The 24734-nt window shown below is 37.3% G+C and overlaps 5 protein-coding genes across 20 annotated transcripts; 2 read left to right on the plus strand and 3 right to left on the minus strand.

Moving 5' to 3' along the window:
• The first annotated feature begins 227 nt into the window (after positions 1-227).
• Positions 228-5433, plus strand: LOC109856084 (tubulin alpha-2/alpha-4 chain-like). Its single transcript, XM_020430970.1, has 9 exons — positions 228-312; positions 3178-3400; positions 3511-3615; positions 3736-3932; positions 4080-4172; positions 4262-4447; positions 4610-4858; positions 4957-5120; positions 5294-5433. Exons 1-9 carry the CDS (start codon positions 310-312, stop codon positions 5418-5420), a joined length of 1347 nt encoding a protein of 448 aa, XP_020286559.1. The 5' UTR covers positions 228-309; the 3' UTR covers positions 5421-5433.
• Positions 5434-5438: 5 nt separating this feature from the next.
• LOC109856088 (uncharacterized protein C6orf203 homolog) lies at positions 5439-7020 on the minus strand. Its single transcript, XM_020430976.1, has 4 exons — positions 6423-7020; positions 6193-6320; positions 5998-6070; positions 5439-5875 (listed from the first exon to the last, which is right to left on the minus strand). Exons 1-4 carry the CDS (start codon positions 6618-6620, stop codon positions 5687-5689), a joined length of 588 nt encoding a protein of 195 aa, XP_020286565.1. The 5' UTR covers positions 6621-7020; the 3' UTR covers positions 5439-5686.
• Positions 7021-7125: 105 nt separating this feature from the next.
• LOC109856086 (peptide methionine sulfoxide reductase) lies at positions 7126-10389 on the minus strand. Of its 3 annotated transcripts, none has more exons than XM_020430975.1 (5): positions 10269-10389; positions 8505-8666; positions 8290-8410; positions 8055-8191; positions 7126-7783 (listed from the first exon to the last, which is right to left on the minus strand). In XM_020430975.1, exons 2-5 carry the CDS (start codon positions 8660-8662, stop codon positions 7546-7548), a joined length of 654 nt encoding a protein of 217 aa, XP_020286564.1. In that variant the 5' UTR covers positions 8663-8666; positions 10269-10389; the 3' UTR covers positions 7126-7545. The 3 variants fall into 3 exon arrangements, with proteins under 3 accessions (XP_020286564.1, XP_020286563.1, XP_020286562.1); XM_020430974.1 differs by having other exon boundaries at positions 8505-8669; positions 10269-10388; XM_020430973.1 differs by lacking the exon at positions 10269-10389 and having other exon boundaries at positions 8505-9387.
• Positions 10390-10456: 67 nt separating this feature from the next.
• On the minus strand, positions 10457-21481 carry LOC109856082 (protein phosphatase 1 regulatory subunit 16A). 14 transcript variants are annotated; one of them, XR_002250348.1, is made up of 10 exons: positions 20089-20589; positions 18548-18811; positions 18149-18469; positions 17920-18062; positions 17699-17824; positions 17540-17615; positions 17247-17464; positions 16988-17150; positions 12127-12283; positions 10501-10587 (listed from the first exon to the last, which is right to left on the minus strand). XR_002250348.1 is itself a non-coding variant. In XM_020430962.1 (9 exons), the coding sequence occupies exons 1-9, from the start codon at positions 20294-20296 to the stop codon at positions 10481-10483; spliced, it is 1626 nt and encodes a 541-aa protein (XP_020286551.1). In that variant the 5' UTR covers positions 20297-20592; the 3' UTR covers positions 10457-10480. The 14 variants fall into 14 exon arrangements, 12 of the variants coding, with proteins under 12 accessions (XP_020286551.1, XP_020286558.1, XP_020286552.1 ...); XR_002250349.1 differs by having other exon boundaries at positions 10570-10584; XM_020430962.1 differs by lacking the exon at positions 12127-12283 and having other exon boundaries at positions 10457-10587; positions 20089-20592.
• Positions 21482-21889: 408 nt separating this feature from the next.
• On the plus strand, positions 21890-24547 carry LOC109856089 (transmembrane protein 42-like). Its single transcript, XM_020430977.1, has 3 exons — positions 21890-22294; positions 22488-22634; positions 24134-24547. The coding sequence occupies exons 1-3, from the start codon at positions 22187-22189 to the stop codon at positions 24269-24271; spliced, it is 393 nt and encodes a 130-aa protein (XP_020286566.1). The 5' UTR covers positions 21890-22186; the 3' UTR covers positions 24272-24547.
• Positions 24548-24734: the final 187 nt, after the last annotated feature.

Consider the following 24734-nt stretch of genomic DNA (forward strand, 5'->3'; position numbering starts at 1 on the left):
AAAATAGGCGATTTTTTTTTCAGAGCGCGCGTGGAGAAAACTTTATTTTAATCCTTGAAATTGCGAATCGCGCGAATTGCGATCGCGTCGTCGTTTGTATGTGTGTATTTCGTGTGCAGATGTGCATACGTACACAATTGTCGCGAGTACTATACAATGATTCACGTCGCCCTATGAGAACTCCGCTAGAAATATTCTATATAGCGCTACTATTAAATGGCGAAGCGCAGTGATCGGACTATCCGCGAAGTCAGACAGTGATCGAGCAGTGGCACGATCCGACACCTCGCTACTTTCGCTGCCGGAAAAATGGTAAGTCTTTTGTTCTTTTTGTCACAACATTTTGACCCGCTTTGTGATAACGTTCATTATTGTTGTTGTTATTGTTAACATCGTGATGAGACTTACGCGCGCACAAACGCACGCATTTTAATTAAACTTTTTAATTTTACAAATTTTGCGGTCACATTTCGAAAGAATAACAATTTCGAGGTTTTTTCGAGTGTTTATAGAAACAAAACTATTTTAGCGCTAATACAATTGTATAAATTGTACATTTAATTGCTCAATTCATTGAAACTTCCACAACTTTTGAAACTATAATTGCCGAAATGCAATTTCGCGTGTCTGTGCAAAATTATCGCATACAATTGTATAAAGACACTAATTTTGTATTTTAAAAAATGTTCGTTGTACTTTGTATCAGTTTTAATAATTCTGCTATTTACGCCGTTCAATTGACACGTCGAGTGTTCGTGCAATTAATTTGCAGTATAGTATACGCGATTAATATTTGTTTTATTGATTTGTTCACACACATACATACACACACCTGCGCGTTTGTAAACATAACAGCGGAAATTGCACACGTGTCTTTACATTTCCTAGTAAAGTGCATAGCATGTATGTCGCACTTACGTACGTCATGAAGATGCGCGAGGTATATAGGTCGGAAACATTGTGTCGTGCGCACGATGTGTGTACATGTGTGTATCTTTTTTCTTAATGTTCTTTCAAACAGATCAGAGTTCGCGCGAAATCAATTTAAAGTTCTTTCAAGTAAATCGCGAGTAATCAAGTAAACTAGTAAATCCATACAAGAGAAACAATTCAAGGAAAAACCTAATTGAAAGACATCTCGAAAAGATTCAAGGAACATAGCACGAAACGCACCTGCTTTACGTTACAATTATACATTTTTTATTTGTTTATTTTATTTTTATAATTTCTTATTGTTCGAGCCTTAAATAAAAAACCAGTGTGCGCAATTAAATCTTTAGAGAACACAAAAATACGCAGATACGTTTATCGTTTTGCAATTATTTTTCGATCTTCCGTATACATAAACATTCTTTATTTATATAACAGTGTGTTTTAGTTTTTTTTTTTACAATCGACGATTGTACACGCGCGATATCTAGAAGATATACGTCACGTGTATACATCGTTTTCCAAGCTACACGCAAAACTTTAATTTATATCGATCCACGCTGCGCGCGACCGCGTGTCGATCAAACAATTTTATATCCGTAAAAATCAATTCTCTTGCTCTTTCCGCAAGATTTTACCGCGATTGTCATCTAAAATTCTGTTGCTTTGCAACAGAACAAAAAATTAATACTCAGAGAGTGGGAGATCGGAAAGAAAGACGGAGCTACATTCGGATTCAGAGACGTCTTTTGCATCAGCTATTTCGACTTTCTCACCCACGTGAGACGATCTCTTCGGTGAATCGGGCGCAATCGTTTTCACATGCAGGCGTGCAGTTTGATGTTCGATTAAGCTGCTATGGTTACAATGTGTCAACCTATAAAAAATCGATTTTTGCCGTATAGTTGCGCGGCAGATACACACATATATATATATGGAATGTATAATATCGCGTATATGTCGCACGAGAGACAACACGCTGTTACACGTGCGCCCTATGCAAGTAGATCGGACGGGTATAAGCACGGGCGGCAATGTATAGATGCTCATTTTTAGGACACACAGGCTGAATTATTGACGGAGGACACGTCAGGTCAAGGTGCATCTTTTCTTTTTCTCGTCAAACTGGTTGTTGACAGATAGAGTCACTGCTTTAGTCGACGATCGTCAGTAATATAATACCCTTGTCGGGGGTATACAGCTCCGTCTTGCCCGGAATTGGTCCCGTTAGACTCGGCGGATCTCTCGTTTAATTGAATGATTTCGTTTTAATCCAGAAAATCGTTCTCCATCGCATCGCGATATAACGCGCGGGAATAAGTAACACACACAAATTATTTGAAAACTCGTTAACTCGGTCATTTAATATTGCAAACAGTTAGTTCGCGATTTATTAAAATATATAATTGGAACTAGAAACAAATTAAAAAAATAAAGACAAAAGCTTTTTGAGAATTTTATTTGTCCGACGTTTCGCGCGATTTTTGTGGATAAAAAATATCGCTAGTTTTGATAAAATCGTTTTGAATTGTTTTCTACAAGATAGTTATCAGGAATATTTTCATACAACAGAAATTGATTTTTACGCCAAGTCGACACTCTCTAAAGTTGAAGAAATCATGAGAGGTTCAATTATATCGAGCAAACGCGCGGTGCGAAAAAGTTAATGAAATCAGTTTTAAGAGTGCGCTAATATATCTCTGCGTGTTTTTACACGGTGTGCGATTTTTCCATGAGAGAAAACACTGGCAATTATCTTGTTGGATCGCGGTAAACGTAAAAATTAAAAAACAAAAATAGTCTTTCAACTATCGAAAAAATGGCAAAAAAGGTAAATGTCGTTGATCGCTTATAATTTAACGATTTGTGCACGTTACATTATCGTTACGAAGCTATAAACGGCGTAAAGACTGTAATCATGAATTTTTGAATAACACTCAAGTGGTAATCACTCCTGCACGTAGCATGATATACCCAACACGACATAATTTAAAAGACTTGAAACATGCACGAGACATTATTGCGGAAAAACGATTGTCGATAATTTCATAACGCAAATTTATAATAAATTTATACGTGAAAAACGACTCGGTTTAATAGATCATCGAAATTATTTCAATTATCCGGTGTATATAATTTCACTATTTTATTCGTTTCGCATGTCAATACCGTTTCAGATGCCCCTTCTTTCCTGTTAAATTTGTTCTTCTTTATTTTACAAAAGCTTCAATTTATTTATTTTCCCAGCGAGAATGTATATCCATCCACATAGGGCAGGCAGGCGTGCAAATGGGAAATGCCTGCTGGGAGCTCTATTGTCTCGAGCACGGGATACATCCCGACGGGCAGATGCCGAGCGATACCACGGTGGGTTACGGGGACGACTCCTTCAACGCGTTCTTCTCCGAGACGGGTTCGGGAAAACACGTTCCGCGAGCGGTTCTGGTTGATCTCGAACCGACGGTGGTAGGCAAGTGTCCCGAGTCACAATTTGACCAATCGATCATTTTCGATATTACGGATTTTGATTGTTTTTTTTTTTGTTTTGTTTTGTTTTGTTTTTCGAATGTATTTTTTCAGACGAAGTCCGCACGGGCACTTACAAGCAATTATTTCATCCGGAACAAATGATCACCGGGAAGGAAGACGCGGCTAATAATTATGCCAGAGGTCACTACACAATAGGTAGATACGATATCGAACGTAATTTGTATCTCTAGCAGTGAAGCAAAAAAGTTTTTCGATCGATAGACAACTATCGAATAGATTTCACAAGTTGAAATTTTGCAACTCCGCGATTTTCAGGAAAAGAGATCATAGATCTCACCTTAGACAGAATACGCAGACTGACGGAGCAGTGCAAAGGCCTGCAAGGGTTTTTGATCTTCCATTCGTTTGGCGGTGGCACGGGATCGGGATTCTCGAGTCTGCTCATGGAACAACTGTCTGCGGATTATCCGAAGAAGAGCAAACTGACTTTCAGCATTTATCCAGCGCCGCAGGTAAAATGTTTCCGAGATCTCGCACGAATTCGCGATTCTTCTTTGAACAGATTCTCTACCAACAACAATAATAAAAATAATCTGATGGCAATATCAAGTTATTTTAAATTACAAAATTGTTGTTGTTTTTCTTTTTTTTTTTAATAGGTATCGACTGCAGTAGTGGAACCTTACAACGCGATCCTGTACACTCATCCGACATTAGAACACACCGAGGTCGCTTTCATTGTAGACAATCAGGTATGTATTGTTTGTTTATCTTCCATCTAACACAATTCGCGCACAAAACTAATTATTGTCTGTTCTTGTAACCGTTGCGTTTTTCGCAGGCGATTTACGAACTTTGCAGACGGAACTTGAACATCGATCGACCAACGTATACGAATTTAAATCGGCTGATTGGACAAATAGTTTCCTCTATTACTGCCAGTTTGCGTTTCGATGGCGCCCTGAATGTCGATCTCACGGAATTCCAGACTAATTTAGTGCCTTATCCGCGCATTCATTTTCCACTCGTGAGCTTTCGCCCATTTGCTACAACACATTCTAATATTTCTCATAATTCTTTTAACCAATTTATAATAAAATTTATTTAATTCAAATAACACAAACTTATAAGATAATTATTAAAACTAAGTTCTAACATCGTTTCATTTGTGTTCGAATAATACTTGAAGGCCACTTATGCACCGGTATTGTCAGCTGAAAACGCCGGACACGAGAGAGTGACCGTCGCGGAAATAACGAATTCCTGTTTCGAGCCAAATCAACAGATGGTAAATTGCGACCAGCGTATGGGAAAATATATGGCAGTGTGTTTGCTGTACAGAGGCGACGTGGTGCCCAAAGACGTGAACGCGGCGATCGCGACGATAAAGCGACAGAAACACGTGCAATTCGTCGAGTGGTGCCCGACGGGATTTAAGGTGAATGAAACAAATAAAAACAATTTTACAGAGATTAGAAAGTATTATATAGATATCAAAAAAAAAAAAAAAAAAAATTATAACATTATTGCACACAGGTGGGAATAAACTATCAACCACCTACCGTCGTACCGGGTGGCGATCTAGCGCGAGTCGAACGAGCCGTGTGTTGCCTCTGCAATACAACGGCGATCGTTGACGCGTGGGCTCGACTCGATCATAAATTCGATCTCATGTACGCCAAACGAGCTTTCGTGCATTGGTAAGAAAATTGAAAATTTGTAAGATCGTGAGAAAAAAAAAATTGATCGCGGTTCCTTAATTCGCAAAAGTCGTATATGAGATAACGCAATTTGTTTACCTTTACTTATGTATCTTTCAACTCTCTTGTGACTCATCGAGACAAGAATACGATAAAGCAAATACGATTCGCAGGTTCGTCGGGGAAGGTATGGAGGAGGGTGAGTTTTCGGAAGCCAGGGAAGATTTGGCCGCCTTGGAACTCGACTATCGCGAGGTGCAAGAAGACGCTGTCAACACCGAGGAAGAGGAAGAATATTGAAAAAAAAAGAAAAATACGTTTAATTCAAAACTTGACGCGTGTCCTATGTTTTGCTATAAATCTCTAGTTTATGTTACTTGTCATTGTCGGTGATACACATAAGTGGGGGGGAGGGTGACTGTGTATTTATACATATAAATAAATTATTTATACATTCCTCTCTTTAACACATTTTCTCACAATGTGTCTGTTTTTGAAAACCGCGTGTTTTACAAACGATAGTTTTTATATGCACAATTAACGAATCGAGTCGTCGAGAAGACACGCTACGAAGACGACGTCCACGGTTCGTCGTAATCTTCGATCAATAAGTTTTTATCTTTTGACATTTTAATTTGTATAGAATCGTTCTTACCAAGCTTCAGCGACAATATCACAATTCTATTTACACGTAAAAATGCGGGATTGTTCGAATCCCGATGTAAAATCAAATCGATCTCATCTCCCTCTTTTATCTGTAAATTTAAATATTTGTGTGTACACAGCTCTTATATAAAATAACACAACGTGCTCGGAAATATATACATTAACATAACAAAAGAGATTCTTCTATACCTTATGGGTTGTGAAAACTTACCTCTATGGATTTTTTCTTCACTTTCTTTCCATTAACACGAAACAGACTCGCATAAAACGCCTCTTCTATTTTACTGAAAATAAAAGAAATACAAAATATAAAATTATATTATTATTATTTAAAACAGTGATAAAAAAAAAAACATATATACGTTTATACGAATTCTTTTTATAGTTTAACAAAAATATAGCATACTTTCGTGAAAGGCCGAATGCAGCTTTATAAACAAGATCCATTCGAGTATTCTGAATATTTTTTGTTATTAATGTGGAACCTGCGGGTACTTCATCCGCCTCATCTTCTGTATCCTCGTCAGAATCATCCTGTTTTTTTTTAAATTACATTTTGCAGAGTGCGTTAGGAAAAGTTTTGACAAATAATTTTATATATAGAAAGAGTTATGTAATTTTGTATAAGAGAATTACTTTGTCAGCAGGTTTTTTCTTGTTAGATTTGAATCTTTTTCCTACATAAAAATCACATTGCTTTTGAACACCACGTTGCCTTGTATTGCTGTTATACGTTGACAAATTCGATTCCAAAACACTCTGTGCACAATAAAGCGTACGTGCGTTGTCGCATATCGCTCGTCTAATAATATTTATCGTCACTCTGGACAGCATAATAATTTGTTTTTCTATGATTTTGTGCCGTAACGATTAGATGAGTACCTATAATCGTCTCATTACCATCAATTACCATGCATTACCACTCTACAATGTGATGTTTTATCTGAATTCAAGCTATTTGTGTGATTTGGTTAGGTAATCTAACCTAACTTCTCTGTCACTTGCCACGTGAAACTGCGGCTGTTCCGGAACTGCTAGTAAAAATCTATAGTTTACGTCACGTATATTATTCATTTTCAGTATTGCAAGTGAAGTTTCGAACACAGCGTGAGAACTTGACGCATGCTCACGAGCTTTACTCCTGGTGGAATTAACTTTCTGCTCCTCCTGCATCTGGGCAACTGGCTTTTAAGTGATTCTTCAGGGGTTTTTTTAAAAGATCTTCTGTGATAAGAGAAAAGTAAAACGACTAGTTAAGTAGAAAATTAAAAAATGAAATACTTTTATCACAATACATATTTTATTGACTTTTTTATAATAGTTTTTTTCATAGATGGTTTCATCAGTTTTAGTAACACTTATTTATTGACTTTTTTTTGTCTTTCTTTTATCATATACATTGCTTTAATATAATTTTGTAAAAAGTTTATATTAATTAAGTATATATAAAATATATATTTATCTCTGTTTCTCTGGTAACAAGGTGACTTCATTACACTGTTCCAACATTATAACGTCCAACATTAATTGATATTGCATTGCCACTTGCATTATCTTTTTAATTAATCCGCAGTTTAATTACACTTGTGCTGTGCATATCGAGCTTATCTATCGAGATAAATCAACACTTATGACGTATATTTATTCTCAATAGATTAACATCAGGCTGTGTGTGGTTTTCTTCGTGCGAAGAAATCGAACTTGTTCAGCCTACGTCTGACAGTTGACATATGTGTGTCTTTTTCGCGCTATAAATTTGCTAACAGTACAGACCGCTACCTTGATTCTCGATAATATATTTTGTTACGTATTGCACCGCTTTTTCGCTCAGTCCCAAGTGCGGCAACTCTCTCTCAAATTGATCAAGTGTGCCAGCACCGGCGATATAGCCGTTCAATTTGGCTGCCAGAGGAGAAGTGCGCAAAACCTCGGAATCGGTGAGGCCGAGGGACTCGATCAGCCACGGATGACCCTGCAGTCGATATTTCTGGTGGTAACTGAGACAAAGAGAAATTACACGTTACACATTTTTCTTGACACACACATTGGCTTCTGTCGAATATAATTATCTGCTTATTCTATTCATAAAATGCTAGTAGTTATAGAAGCATTTATACGCAGCAAAACTTCCATGTTTACTTGTAATTCTAAAACAAAGAAAGTCGAAAAATAGTTTGCTGTGTTTACAACAGTACGTAGTAAATTTGACCAAATTTGCAAAATTTATTAACTCGTTTTCCTGATTGATTCGGAGAACGAAATACTCACTCTTCCGCCGGGTAAAACTCTGTAAACTTCTTAATTTCCGTGACAAAGATTTCCTTTCGTTTTTCCTGTTCTTGTTCGCGAGATTTTTCAGCCAGCAACCTTTGCTCCTCGTCGTGGTACAAGATCAACGACATGTACTGCAAAAAAAAAACAACCAATTAAAGATTTATGACACACACCTTCAGAGAAATGACATGCACGGCAAAATATATACAATTTAATGTGTAAAAAATACCTGTCTCTTAATTTTCGTCGTTAGACCGTACTCGTGATTATTCCAAAACAAGCTGAGCAAGTGTGTGTAAGATATCGTCTCCGGATCGTATTCAATATCGACGACTTCTGTGTGATCTCCTCTGCAATAAGAGCGATAACAAAAAAACAACACATGGTACACTTCTCAAGATTAATCTTGCTGTTTCATCAAAACAAGCAATAACATAACATTACAGGTCTCTGTAAGCTGGTGACGGTTTGGTGCCGCCCGCGTAGCCGACGTTAGTTCTAATGACTCCGGACAGCGCTCCGAACAGGGAATCTCCGGCCCAGAAGCAGCCCATGCCAAACGTGGCGCGCTTGCCCTTGACCTCTTGCAGCTGGCCTGGCATTCTGCTACTGAACGGACAGATATCGTTACGCTCGTAGATCGGGCACGTGAGGAACGCGCCGCAGTGATACGAGATGGAGCAGTTGTTCGCGAGAGCCGCCCGCACCAAGCACTGTAGCATCACTGCGATCACGCAACACCACCGCAACATCCTTGAGTGATCAACGAGGATACGCACGCACCGGCCACTTGTTAAGGAACTCGAAATCGCGTTCTGTGATGCCGCCTCCACGGTGGCATGCGTCCAAACCCGTTGTACAAAACGGTATCGGATCGAACGGAGAGATTAGATTAACGCGAGAGGAGGCGGAAGCGAGAGAAAGCACGCGCGGGACACAAACTCGCGTCGCGTCTCGCTCGTGAACGTGACGCGCTCCCAAGTGTCCCCAAAATCGCGACGCGGCGGACGAACAGACGCGTCACACGCACGTGCAATGTGGCACGAAGACCGGTGAAGGCCGCATCAAGTGATCGAACACATCGGGATTCGCGCAACGCGAGATTGAGTGATTTTCTTCGCGATCGTAATCTTTCCGGATCACCTGACCTCGAACGTGACGTTTGAACCGCGATATTTAGTTGCGATAAGTACCGCGAGCTTCTCACGATAATCGCCGCTTCTCAGCGGGAAACCGCGCGATTCTTGTGTATTAAATCCTTGAATCTAATCTTGAAGATAATCGCGAACGATTGCTTCTAATGACTGGCACAAAAAAGATCTCTTATTTGAAATTGAAATATGCTTACTGGGTGTTTAAAAAAAAAAAAAAAAAAAAAAAAAAAAAAAAAAAAAAAAAAAATTTTCTCAAAAATCTAATTAATTAGATGCCGATTGGACGTTCACAGCTTCATGCGATATCTGAATGGACATCTCTAATAAGTCCACTGATTAAATTAATTATACATAAATAATAAAATTAATATTATATATTTGTATTATGTATATATAATAATAATTTATTATATATAGTTAAAATAATAAACTTTTAATTAAGTAAAAATAAGAGGTTTCTGTAAATGTTTGTTCTATACGTGAATAGTTTATAAATGTGTACAACGTTATACAAAAACGTATCAGTCAAAAAGGTCACGAAATCATTTCACACAACGTCACACAAAAAAATTGAGAATTATTTAAAAATTTTCTGTTGCTAACGATGCGCATTATATGAAATATAATTTCGCATCATTTCTCGCCAATTTCTTTTTCGATCACTTTTGTGTACATAGAAGGAATACAAACCGATATTTGACTCAAGTTTTAAAAATAAATATTTTATTTAAACTTAATAATATGAGGGTCCAAAAATAAACGATTAGAGAAGAAGTTTTAATACGAGAACTTGCGATATGAGAAGTCGCGTTCTTTTCGAGAGACATCCCTACATTTTTATTTTTTAAATCGAATTATATACTTCAGTTTAAATTTGTATTAAATTCATACTGAAATATTGCACACTGACATCCGCACTGACTTTTATAGTTTTACTCTTTTTGAGTTTATATAAGTTCGTCGCGTGTGTTGATTTACATTCAAGTCTTCGTTCGTTTAACACGCGAAATAATCGCGAAGAAAAATAAATCAGGACGTTTGTCTTTTTTTTTACCTTGAGCGATTAATATTCCAGATGACTTTTGAGCGTTTGAAAATCAGTTTATCGAAATGTTGATCGAAGCGAATACATGCGCGTGATCCTCTTCGAGACGACCTGTTTTATAGAGAGATTAAAGGAGCGAAACTGTCGCGTGTTACGGCTGCATCCAGTTTTTATGCCCACAACTCCCCACTAGATTCTCTTCTTCTTCTTCTTCTTCATCATCATCCTCCCACTCTGTGAGATTTTAGATAACCGTGCAACTCCCGTTCACGTGTTTCAATAGACTCTTTTGTGTTGTTGGAACAATGCCAACGAATTTGCCAAGCTTCTATACAGAAATAAGACATTTTATTGATACGTTTTTATCCTGATGTCGCAATTTCAGTTCAAGGTAGACTGCCGAGACCAAATTCGCGTGGTTGTTCCATTTAGCGCAAATTCGCTACTGTTTCTTCTTTCTACACTCACGCGACTACATTATCTTCTATCATAATGTTAACATTCAAAACCAAAAAGAAACCGGAGAGACACATATGTAATATACAGAAGAAGAATACAATTGTATACAAAAGAATTGAAAAGCCAAAAGAAGTAGAATAATAATTAATGTGTTAGAAGTTTTCGAAGTCAAAGTGTGTGTGTGTGTGTGTGTGTATGTGAAGAAAATTTAGTAGAAGAGTTATCATGTAACCAACCTAGCCAAAACTAAAATTATTAAATATTTTCATGTTGCAGATAATATATATATATTTTTATATTGAAAGATAAGTACACGTTTCAGATTTTCTTTCTGCGTATGGCTGCGTGAATTCAAAAAACGCAACCGGATATAGTTTAATAAAATTATTACGGGATATAAATACAACTCAGAATTTTTCTCACGTTCCGCGTGGTTACGTTATTTTTTTAAGATTCCCGACGTTATCATCCGAAGCGCGATAAATTGGCAAAATGCATGTTGAAAAAACACACGAGAGCTCCGTTCGTTTGATAAATCAATAAATATCTGTGTAATTCTTGACCGATTGGCATACCATAAAATTTAATATTTCGTGTATTTTTTAGCAATTCCTAAGTTATCAAAAAGGTCGATGACATATATGGTGACAAACAATTTTATTACTGTGAAGTGGAAAAAAACTTTTCGTCACACAGCCAATAAAAGCGTAAAATATATACTTTTCGAAATTTCTGGCCGAGATTGATCTGAAAATAATTTTTGTTTGATATACGTGTTATATTATTTCTTTATAGTATTTCTTTTCACACGTGTCTTTTAACAAAAGAATAATTATTATATGTTGTCTTTGAGGTAACACGATCCCATAAATTGTTTGTCACGCTGGAATACGATTACCCGACGCCATTGACCTCGTAACTGTTTGACATGTTTCATTGAGAACGCTGAACAATAAGATCTCTGCGATTATGTGCGAGAAAATATTTTCTTTATAAAAATTTTATAAATTGTTTTTATTTTTATACAATTTTTCGTGTTATATTACAAGAAATCATGTAAAATCAATAAGATAAAAAACAAATAAAATAAAATATTATATATAAAATTATGAACCAACGGAACTTTCTACGACGTAGTTAAAAATTTACTCGAATCAGAATGTTAACTTTACGATGTATCCGCTTGTTTATTAGGAATGTTTACGTTTTTAACAATAACTGTCACGTTAAAAAAAAACACATCATTTTACAGGAACGTAAAACGCAGAAATAAAACGATTTCGCTCGGACCGATTCGTTTCCCGTTAAATTGTGTTTAATTCTGCACACTCTTTATCATTGTAGGTTCAATTGGTGCCTCTGAATGAGGCTCAATAGACTCGCGGTGGTTGCATCAGAAGATACATACCAGCAATGCACATTTGATCAAATCAGTTCGCAACTGACGGACGACTGATGTAATCTTCCTTCTCTCATTGCTAAGCCATTACAACACAAACTTGTATCACACACTGCTAGTCATCGTGTGGCTATCAGTTAGTTCCTGGCCTGCTGTGTGTCCGGTCCTGCAAGCGGAGTTCACTATCATCACGCTGATAATAGCGCAGCGTAAAACTCACAAAATATATATAGTTCGAAAACAAACAAAACAAACTATATTAAACAAATTTCGCGCGTTGTTGAATACAGATTACAAAAATCGCACAATAAAAAAAAAAAAAAATTACAATGTTTTACGCATTAATTGTACATTTGTTGATCAGATTTTGGTGCGACGACTTTTCACGTCAGATCGCGTATTAAAGAGATTTTGAAAAATATCGTAGATTCGTGCGCGAAATTGCAACGGATGTTCTGTGCGAACTGTTTTTTTGTTTTTTTTTTTTTAAATAGATAACAAACTAACGTCACGATATATAAAATTACACGCTATATACATATACATTATGCGCACAATTGGTTTTATTTATATACATAACATCATTATATATATATATATAATTTTTTTTTTTACAATATAAGAAACAGGTGATACAGACGTCACATAAATTCATGTTTCAAATTTACACAACCATTGAAAACTCAACTTTCGCCACGTGCTCTGAGTATCTTTACGTAGAATAATCCGTATATATAGCACGAAAATATATTAATAAAGTATGTATTTTTAAGGCGCGCGCAACCGTGCGTTTTGAAAAACGAATCACGCGACTTTAGTAAAGTCGGAAGTCACAAGATTTGGCAATATTTATTATGCATCGCGTGGAGGAATGTGTATGTGTGTGTGTTTATTTGTACTATTCACTCTCCTCATTACTATCACGTTTCTAATTTGGCATTTGACGTAAAAGTGTGCAAAATAATATTCGCGGTCAAACGTTATACGAAGTATTATTATTTTTACATACAGTCTCGTATATGTGTACGAGATTGTGAGTGGGGTTTGCTGCTACCTCTCATTTTGATTGTTGGTCATTGCGGAAATGCGTAAACTCGAGATTTTGCGTTAAAAAATTGACGTATTCGTGTTACTTCACAATATATTCGATGCGATACTTAAAAAATTGAAAAAACTTAAATGTCCTCCGTATTATAAAGTCGCAAAAAACGAGTATATTATAAAAAAATTGTATCATGTTATGCGTGACTCTCGATGTGTAATGCACAGAACACAAGAACTTCGGTGAAAGTCTATTGTAATGCAGATCAAATATATATTACATATCAAAACGCTTGCGGTGTGTATACACGTAAATTTGTTTTAAATCGATAAAAAAATTATCTACTTTAATCGTTACTTAATTTCTCTTACCAACTAGAGTTTCATAAAAACACTGGAAGATGTTTGGATAGTCTTAAATCTGTGTTTGCGGAAATACTAGAAACTTCAAATCTAAGTAATAATATCCTATTACATGTATATGTGTACGAACGTAACACACGTATATACTTCTTTCTCTCTTTTCGATATAGTCTATACATACATACATTTATATATCTCATATATATATATATATAACACATATAATAAATAAATTTCTGTACAAAATACTTAAGGCATTAGGCGCGCTGGAAAGTTTGTAAATAATTACTTTGAAAATGCAATCATAGGACAGAAAATGCGATCAATGTGACTGTGCGTAAGTACGCGCTCCGAATTTGTCCTAACGAGGTGTTCTCGATTGATTTGGTGCACAACCTTAGGCTCGTGTTCAAAGCTCTCTTCAATCCGCGTTGAAGAGTTGCGGAGAAAACGAATGTTTTGTACGAGATTTAAGTACATTCGCCGTAATTCGTAAATATGAAAAATTGAGAATTATATTTTGATTCTGAAGCTGCCGTCAAATACGTATCTATCTCTGCGGGTATCGTCTTGTGACTGTATTGCGATGTACGCGAATACAAAACGTGTGATAAAATAAAAACAAGTTGGGAAAAATTAATTTAGTTAAATACACACAAAAACGCGCGCGAGACAAGAAAATTTTAAAACTTAACGTCGAGTCTTCGAGGAAAAAGAAAATACTGGAAACTAATTGTAGGAACATTTTCGTTTCATTTCAATACTAACAGCTTCTCGTATGTACCGATGAGAAAGATAGAAAAACAGAGAGAAAGAGAAAAAAATGACAAAGGGAATACGCAAGTAACGTATCACATGACGGCGCAGCAGCTCTTCTCCGAACGATTATCGCCGACGATCTCACTGGTGTTGCCAGTGAAACGTTGCGTAAAGTCGTCCGTGGTGAGGTCGGAATTCGAGATAGACGACACTGGCATGGAGATGCCGTTCCCGTTGGCGTCTAGGGAACCGCCGGATATGTGACGATTCTGCGCCCGCTGTTTCTTCAGATCCGACAAGGATTTCACGAAAACAACGGACACGTGTATGTTGATCTTGCCGCCGTTGCTGTCGGTATCTGCGGCATAAATCGGTGACGACGTCTGCTGGCTGCCGACCGGTGGGTCAGGCCCTGTCACTGCTGTCAGGCAAACACGTAAATCCAATGTGCTATTTCCCCCATCGTCAAGTGTGCCGATGCTTTTTTTTTTGATCGACGCAATTGTCATCACTTTTCCGCCCCTCCACCTTAAGCCCACTTTCTATCCCTATGCACTGATTACAATTAAAAAAAAACGAGGGTGTCAACTATGAGTCTCATGCGCCAAGCCTTGACATGCTCTCAGCGATCAAAGCGTTTCCATAAAAAAAAAACATTGCGCCAAGAAAGAAGGATCACATTGTAATGCACATCGGCGATATAATACACAAGTATGTGTATCGCTAGATGACAGTTGGCGGTTGCGTTTTACGCAAGCAAACTCAACGAATATATATATGTATATACATATATATATATATAAAAAAAGACAAAGAGAAATTTATGATAAACACACGTTTGGTACAAGAAACTGGATGTTCCGACGATTACAAATGTTGTCTTCATCTTACAGTGTCTTACACAAACAATAGAGTTTCTCCGAAGTTTTTTTTTTTAAAAGCTATACGATCTGTCTAATTGTACTTGCGCATTATTATTATTATTATTATTATTACTATTACTATTATTATTATTATTATTATTTCCTTAGTAACAATATAATCTATCATCGAATAAAAAACGAATATATACGTTCGGAACACTTCGTCTAGAGAATTGTCGACTAGGAAACGTACGTTATTACAAAGATCCGTTGGTTCTAACTATAATCACTAGTAATTTTTTTGTTTTTTTTGTTTTTTTTTTTTTTTTAATTCTATATACCTGATATGTTCTCTTAGTTTTTTTTTTCGAATTGACTACTTCAAGACTACTTCAATAATGGAGGAAAATGTAATCGTCACTTGTGTTATATACTCGAGTATATGATAATAAAGTCGATCAAAAGCATTCACTGTATACTCTCCTTAGAGAACTCGCTATGAGTCTTAATACAAAGTGTAGAATATTGTACGAGATTATATATACATATATATATGTATAAAAATTGGTAAGAGACTGTGTGTGATCAACTTTTTAGGCTCATGCTTTTAGGCTTCAAAATTCGCGCTCGTTCATTCGAGAGCGCGTTGTTTCGGCAAAACTTTACAAACAGTAACACAGTCTTCTAAAAATATGTACTTGCTCTATGAAAAACAAAAACTTGCACATTAAGTACAATGTATGTATAAAGAGAGTAGAACGATACTTGTCTATTCATTGTGTCCTGCTAGCGAGTATGTGATTCGTTCAAATTAATTATAAACTTTATGTGTGTGAAGAAAACAAAAAAAAAAAACAATCTCCCTATGGTATTGAATATTTAAGATTATTTGCGCTTATATTTTGGCCAGAACGAGCTAATGCACGATCCACAAAAATACGCTAAGGAAGCCGAAGTGTCACTTACATAGGTGTTTGTCAAACAGATGTTAAAGCGAGATGTGTGCATGAGGAAACTTGTTCAAAGAGAGAAAACGTGTCCCGTGTCTGTACAGCACACAAGACAGATATCTCATGTATGTGTGAGTGAACAACGTGTATAGTTGTGTACTGTGTGTGTGTGTGTGTGTATTTGTGTGTATGATACAATAAACATAATTAAATGCAATCCGTACAAATCCATGAGATGTGTGGCGCTTTAAAGAAATAGGAAAGTGACATAGAAAACTAACCTCGCAATTATTCAGGGGCACGCAGTAGTGAAAAAAAAACGGAAAAAGCTGGTAAATAATTGACAGATAACACAGTGACTTCAACAAAGTATATTTATGGGATTGATTGAGATTTTGCAACATATTAATGAGATAGAAAGAGAGAAAGAGAAAAAGAGAGAGATTAATATATATATATATTATCTGCACGTAATTGTTCGCGAAAACTAATTTTTATGTAATCTCCCTCCGGGCGCGGGATTGTTATTATATAAAAAAACGTACGTGTTAATATACAAATTTTCTTTTTTTTTTTAATTAATATATAAAAGTATATAAAGACAATCGCGATTTCCTTTCACTTATTTTTCTTTCGTTTTTTCTCAATATACGATATTTTAGTTTTTTTTTTCTTTTTTTTTTTTTTAAATCTTTGGATACTGAGATTGTACATAACCATGATGTACACATATGCATACATACATATACATACATATACATATATGCAATTGTTGAATTACACGATTGAGATACAGATATATCTTTGGAAGTTGTCCATATAAAGCTACCATTTATCACAGTATTCTACTGAACCACAACCACATATGCAAGCAAGAATACATTTGAAATGTACCTGAATCTTTATCAACATCTTCGTGAAGGAAAGACTCGTTGTCTTTTCCTTCGGGACCTTTTCTCACTGCTGTCAATGCACTAGAATCAGTCTCATGAGTCCCTACACTTTGCGTATTGTTCTCCATTGGCGGAATACTAGGTGTAGGAGCGTTAACATAAGTCTGAAATAACGTGTACCAAAAAAAGTCATACAGATGAATTTACGCATCGGAATAAACATTTGTGAGAAAATTTTCATTTTCTCCAAGTTATTGTACCTGTTGCGCTTGTAATCTCAACCGAGCCTCTTCTTGAGCATCTTTCTTTGTGGTAAGAACTTTGTCTCGAATTGACGTACGCCGTACACTCTGCGTCCGCGTGTTTATGCTTTGTGACCTACGTACTCTTCGTCCTTGCGCCTCACGAAGACGTTTACTCTCTTGCTCCGTTTTTAATTCCACTATTCTTTCCCTGATTTCCGGATCTTCACATATGTCTAAGACAACACAAGTCATTATATAATATAGAGAATACGAATTATAAAAGAGAGAAAAGATCAACTCGATTCTACCTGCAGGAGTTTCGTCGTGTTTATTCTTCGCGTTCAGATCTGCTCCATTTTGCACCAACAATTCAAGCACTTCCAACTGTAAAATAACACACAAAATATTTATACATGACAATTCTAATAACACACATAACCATCAAAATAAAAATGCGTGATTTATACATGTCCCCAACACGCAGCCGCATGAACCGGCTGCCACTTATCATTGTCCTCGACATCGGTTGACACGTGTTGGTCGAGAAGGAATTCAACAACTCTTAAGTAGCCATTGGCGGCTGCAATATGAAGCTGTAACAAAATCGTAATATAAATTAATAAAATTACGCAATCTCAAATGTGACTTACCACTATTTGTTTCTAGACCAAAATCTCTGTACACTTACAGGTGTAGCACCTTGATGGTCCTTGTATTCAAGATCACCTCCTAAAGAGGCGATCTTTTGTAAATCCTGCAACATTTGAACCTCAGTCGAAGCTCTTGTCTCATCTATTAATTCTTGAGTAACTCCTCGCCTCGCCATTTCCCCTATTTTTATAATTAAAATTTATTTAATTTACACCTTACATGTTTTGCTGTGTTTCGCTTATATGTATGTACATATGGTTATTTACCTTCAATGCAGTCCAATGTTTTTTCATGTTCACAGATATCATATGGCATATTGCCATCGGCATTAACAGCCAATAAATTAGCACCCCTAGCAATAAGATACTTGACTAAATGTAAATGACCGCATGTAGCGGCAGCATGCAGTGGTGTCCATTTTTCGCTGTCTTCCGCATTGACATTAGCACCAAATTCAATAAGTAGCTTCATCATTTCCTCATTGTCGTCTATACAACACTGATGTAATGCCGTTAGGCCGTCTTCATTTGTCGAGTCTGGATTCACACCTTTTTTCAAGAGTCGTCTCACTGAAAAGATTTTTAATACTAATTTTAAACGATTGATCATTGATAACAGATGTAGTTCGTATTTCGATGTGTGATATGTACAAAATTTCTCTTTACCTTCATCAATGTCATTTCTTGCAGCAGCTTCCAACAACATAACACTATCACTAAAATATATGTGACGTTTATTACTTGTGTGTCTGGTCTGATGCCTTAACCATTCCTTCTCACGTTGCCTCCATACTTTCAGCTGTTGAAGTCTGCGATGACGTGCCAAATGCAATCGTTCTTGTGTTGTAAGTCTTTCCACATGTACCATTTCCGCCACTAACTCTGCGTGTTCCATTGTTATGTGTTTGTAAGTTTTGCAGGTATATTTACCTGTTTGTAGAAAAAAATAAAAAGAAAGAAATCCTTATCAAATATTATCTTGCACGTTCGCAAACACAGCGAGAGAAAAGAAAAAACAAAATTATATGTTTAAAAACAATTATGTAAACATTAGAGGCACGCACAAACTCCTAACAGCTTTACCTTTGTTTTTAAACGACCGAGATCTCATTCTCATATAACTAAAATATTTTTCTTTTAACATGCATCTGACGACATGATTCTGGCATGTAAAATCAGAGAAATTTCGTTATTTCAACAAAACACACAAAACCGAACTGATCCCCGAGAAGTTATCTGACAGCGAAGTGATAGCATATTTTCACCTGTTGTCTCATCAAATTTTATCAACCACTTAAGCAAGTAAACATACAATATTTGCGCACATGTTCTTACGTGTTTGAAAGGAAAAAAAAAGCTTTCTACCAATATTAACAATGATATTTATGTAGTGCTAGTGAGTATTTCTTTTTTAAGATTGGCTAAGATTTGGTATTTTTTTGTAAAAAAAAAAAATAAGATGAATTAATTTATTTTGAAAATTTCAAAGAAATCTCTCGTAAATGTAATATCAAAAACTTGATCCTTCTCTTTCCCCCAAAAAAATTTACAATAAAAATAATTAAGAGTGAAATTGATATTAATATTTGTCATGCGTATAGACATAGAGGAGATGTAATTATTACGAAATTTATTTCCTACAAACTAATTAATTAAGACGCACAAGCGATGTTTTCTTCACAAAATTTCACTTTTTAATTTTTAAGATTAAATAACTAATTAATGCAGCCACGTCTCGAGTCTACAGGAAATAATGTACTCGGTGATTGTTCATTGGCGTCTTGCGATTACATGTTATACTTTGCACACAATCACCATGAGGAAAAGCACCACGGGTGCAACACACACACACACACACACTCGTCCGTATACACGGTGTGTAATATTCTCACGGGGAATTTATCGTGCCTAATTCGCATCGCATCAAACGAGAGAGTACGCGTACGTACAATTCCCACACAACGGTCGGAAACGTATCGCCGAGCAAATGGATTTTACTTCCTGTCAATTATACATATATCGCGCACGGCAAGGCACCGCACCGAGCTATCGCGATCAAGGCCAGGACGAAGCGCGCAGGATCTTACGGAACCGTGAGAAGTATACGCGGGAGCGAGCAAAAAATTGGCAATCACCGCAAGATCGAGTGTCGAAAAAAAAAAAAAAGAAATTAACGGGGAAGCAGTTTTTTTTTCTTTTGTACTTACGTATGCAAGACTCGACACGCGGCGACTCTTTTGTTCTTCTCTCTCGTTCCCCTTCGCGCTCGTGTGATCGCGCCAGTGGAATGTAACGAGCGACGACAACAATTATGACGATAATGAAGGAGGAAGAGGAGGACGACGACGACGACGACGACGACGACGGCGAGGACTCGAGGACTCGGCACACGACGTGTGCAACGGCGATTCTCATTCATTCACATCGCGTCTCGCGCCTGTCCGCGTGAATTTACGTGGTATTTTTGTCGCATATCCCCGCGAGAACAAGCGCAATGTTGCGCCGCAACACACACGTTCACGACGACGTGTCGTGAAAGTCGCGAGATGAAAAAAAATCGAACGGAACACGCACCGGGGACACACCACGGGTGGCGGTGGATTTCGTTCGCGCGTTTTCCGTGCCTGGCAGCAGCGCGTGCAGCCGCGGAAACGTCTACCTGTCGGACGCCATTTTTAAACTACCTGCGAGAGAGATCCCGCAGTGTGTGTGTGTGTGTGTGTTGCGATTCGAGCCTGCTTTTTCCTCCGTGTGCGGCGCGTCAGCGAAGTATTCCGCTCCGTAGAGAAACCGGGTGTTTTCGGAACCCCCACCATCGAAGACGATTGTGGCATAAAATCGTCGTTGTTTTTATAAAAACACTACATAAAAATTCAAAATAATTAATTGAGAGTACATATGTATATAAAAAAAAACTCACTCATCTCTTATTGTTTCTGTTCACGTGATCGGTTAACCTATGTTACAGAATTTTCCTTATCCAACCGCTAAAAATCTTTTAATTCTCTTATTTACATGCGCGGCTCCTTTTGTTATACAATTCTTTTTATATTTTACAAATAATATGTATATGTGCGAAGATATTACAACGCATTTGCCTTACGTGTTTGTCAGATTCGGATCGTCGAAAAAAACTTCCTCGGCACCCGCGTCGGCTCCGTACAGATACGCCATTGCGTTACGTCACCGCGGTTACGCATGCGCAAAAAAAATCTAGTCCAAATCGGCGCAACACAGACCGGCGCACATCCTGTTTCGCCCCGTACCGACCCTTCACTACGCTCGATCGAGCGATCGACTTAGGATTCGCCTTGGCTCTCGGCTTGCCCGAACGCGACATAAAATTCGATTTGCGAATTCCGTTTGCGTTTTTCTTCGACTGCGCAAACGAACTAGATTGCGTAACGTCGTTCCGCATTCACGCGTGTCTATAATCGCGTGGATATTATCGCTTTCTCGGTTTGCATTTTGAACGCGCGACAATCGACGATTGACGCGCACAAGCTGATTTGATAAAACGTGAATTCCCTCTTATGCGGAACGGTACGTGCTCCGATAAAATTCGTAACGTAATATTTGAATCTCTCTTTTTGTACATATTTTTGTCCCACACAAATTTAAATATTAAATAAATTGAAATAAATTTAATATATTTAATTTCAAACTAACATTAAAATACGTCATTAACAGCCAAACACTGAATGTTCCGTGCGAAACGAATATATAAATATATATACATATATATGCATTTATATTATTTCAGTGTAAATTTTTACAACTGAATTTTAAATTGAAAATATTAAATTTTCTTTAAATGTATTTGTAGAAATGTAATATATAATTTACCGCGTATTTTGCTGCTCTAAAACAATAGCGAGATATATCAAAGAGAAGACCACACAGATAGCGCATATCTCTGCGCTCCAAAATTTACGTTCTACGAGATAATATGAAATCGATTTATTTCTTTTATCTCTGTATCAAACGTATCTTTCGGCACTCGTAAATCAAGGATCGAAACCTCGAAAGACGTTGCGAGAACGTGTATTGCGCATGTTCCTGCGAATTAATAGTTCGTCATTTGCGCACACGCCGCGATCGTTATCAGCCGCAGGCGAGTGATGTCGAGTTAATTGATTTTGTATGTTGTGTAATTCGTGTAATCTCAAGTTCGTGCGGCGATAAGAGCGAAATCCTTATCGCGCGCGTGGTTGGCGTCTTCCGGATTGTCGCGAACAACCTCGAGCGTCAATCTCGACGACGCGTCAAGACAACAACTCGAACATCTAACACGTTGCTGCCAATATGGAGGCGAACCGCGGCAAGGCGCATCTCGCGTTGGCCTCTGGCATGTTCGCCACCGGCGGTAGTCTTCTAGGCAAGCTCGCCGGTGGCGCTGATTTCTCGTCGCTGGTGAGTCGGCGGGTAGATTCGAATCGACGCAAAAGTCGCACGCCAAAGTGTGGCTAACAAAAACACAAGAAAACTTATCTCTTTGCAAAGCGATAATTAATTACTGAAAAACTTGCATTAACTAATTAATTAAATTTATTTACCGAACGCGTGTATTTATCATCATCATGCATTTGTTTTTCACGCGACAAAGACATCGTTGCTGATAAAAGGAACGCTTCTGGTCTGCATGATAACGTCCAACACCGTGGGATGTTCGTTTTTTGTCAAAGCCCTCAACAATAGCGGTTCTTCCTTGCCGGTGACGGTCGCCAGCACGACCACGAACTACATGTGTTCGGTGAGTTGTTAAACGCGCGCATCGATTATATATTATATATGCACGTTTTCGCGATTATAATACTATATATACAACGCGCGCGCCACTCTTGGAGCGCATGTTTGCTTTTTCTTTTTCACAGTTACCGCGCAACGTCAACGCGGTGACTATGAAAAATAAATTAAAATATCGCGAAATTACATCGAGCCAATCAAACAATTGAGAGACGCAATGTCGGCAATGTACGCGCGCAATGAAAACAAAACGACAATGCGAAATACGTGTATTTGTATCTCGCACAAAAGAACTCTCTCTTTCTCTGTTATATATATCGGGGTGGAAATTTATTTGTCTGTAACTCTCTGGCAGACGGACTGATACACTTCCGAGAAGCGGTGCGCCGCTAAAGAGTAAAAGTTGTTTCGCAAACTGGAATTCACAAGCCGCGAGCGCGCACAACGCGGTCACAGCAATTACACGCGCGTTGGCATACGTGGCGATTGAACGGGAATTGTACACGATATGTATACGACACACATATACATACGCGCGTTGCTTTTGAAGCGCGATCGCGCGATAAAGGGCGGTATTATATGCGGCAAAATAAGACAATTATTAAACGGATACAATGGAAATATATTGTGTGTTTTATCGGGAACAGATATCTCGGCGCGGATACTATTTCTCTTTCACATTTTCACGCAAGCAAAAAATTGCTTTGTTCGCGCGTTTTGAAAGCGAATTCGATTGTAATAATTTTCACCGATTGTTTCGGTCGATCAAAACGTGGTGGTTTTTACGTATCAGACAGCTCAGATATTCGCAAAAAATAAAAAAATAAAAAAATAAAACACGAAGCCGCTCGGAACTGTTTCCGATAGTCGATCAAAAAGTAACACCTCATTTTGTTTTTATTTAAAAAAAAAAAAAAAAAAAAAAACTGTCGATCAGCGGAACACTTTTTGTAAACTACAAAACTCCGCCAGTCTCTTCAGATTTCTAATCGGGATTGATGGAAATTTAAATGTCGGAGTGGCTAACTGGTTAACACCGCACACGCGCTGAAACGACACCGCGCATTATCGATTGACTAGATATGCGAAATTAAATATTTACAAGATTAAGTTCAGATTTGCGGAACATAAGTGGCTGTAATTTAAGATAGAGCGTATGTGTACGTACACGTGCTGACTAACACTTTTTTCGAGAGAAGCAAAGATAAGGTTATACCTTTGGGGAGGGGTTTTTAACGTATCGCGCGGTCAAACACGGCTCGCCGGTAATTTTCCGTAACGATCTTTGAAGTACGTTCTTTCATTTTTTTTTTTTTTTTTTTTTTTTTTAATACGAGAAACTACGTCAGTATGCATTTACGTAAAAGTCGGTTTACGTAAAAAATGTTTAATGTAATTACCTGTGTAAGAAAAACACTACAAAAGGAAAAAATATGCTTAAAATGTCTCCGCGAATCATTATAAATGCTACTAGCTAAATCATATTTTTCATCTTCTCCGTTGAAGGCACTCGTGGGTTTTCTCGTGTTCGGCGAATCCACATCGCTGGCCTGGTGGTGCGGGACTTCGTTGGTACTTCTCGGTTTGATTTTAATTTGCTACGTTCCCGAGGAAGAGGACACTTCCGAGAAGAAATTGAAGTAACCGCGGACGCGCATGTTGCGCTTTTCATATTAAAAGAAAAACAAAAATCAACGGTGGATGATGATCGCGCCGCAACACGACGAGTTACATCTCTATCTCCGGTTTTTCTATTAACGTTGCAAATTATGTGTGATTGTAAACGAATGAAAAAATTCGTTGTATTAAAAACGTTAACAAAGTTTAATAAACAAGCTTATTACATTCGTATAAGATATAACTGTAAACTTTTTTATAATTGAGTATATTTTGTTACAAATAAAGTTTATGTAATATATAGTCTTAATTTTTTTTTTTTTTTCTATCTAACCCGTAATTACTTTCTCCTTGCGCAAGTTGCGGATAATTTTGAGCAACGTGTTATTTGACGTAATTGTCCAATTGTGAAGGATGATGACGCACACATGTACGTAATTTGTATTATTAGATCAAAGAGTTTAAAAGAGACACGTTCTTTCCCCTCTCC

The sequence above is a fragment of the Pseudomyrmex gracilis genome, unplaced genomic scaffold, assembly GCF_002006095.1.
Source record: "Pseudomyrmex gracilis isolate BER0280 unplaced genomic scaffold, ASM200609v1 scaffold_106, whole genome shotgun sequence".
Lineage (NCBI taxonomy): Eukaryota > Metazoa > Arthropoda > Insecta > Hymenoptera > Formicidae > Pseudomyrmex > Pseudomyrmex gracilis.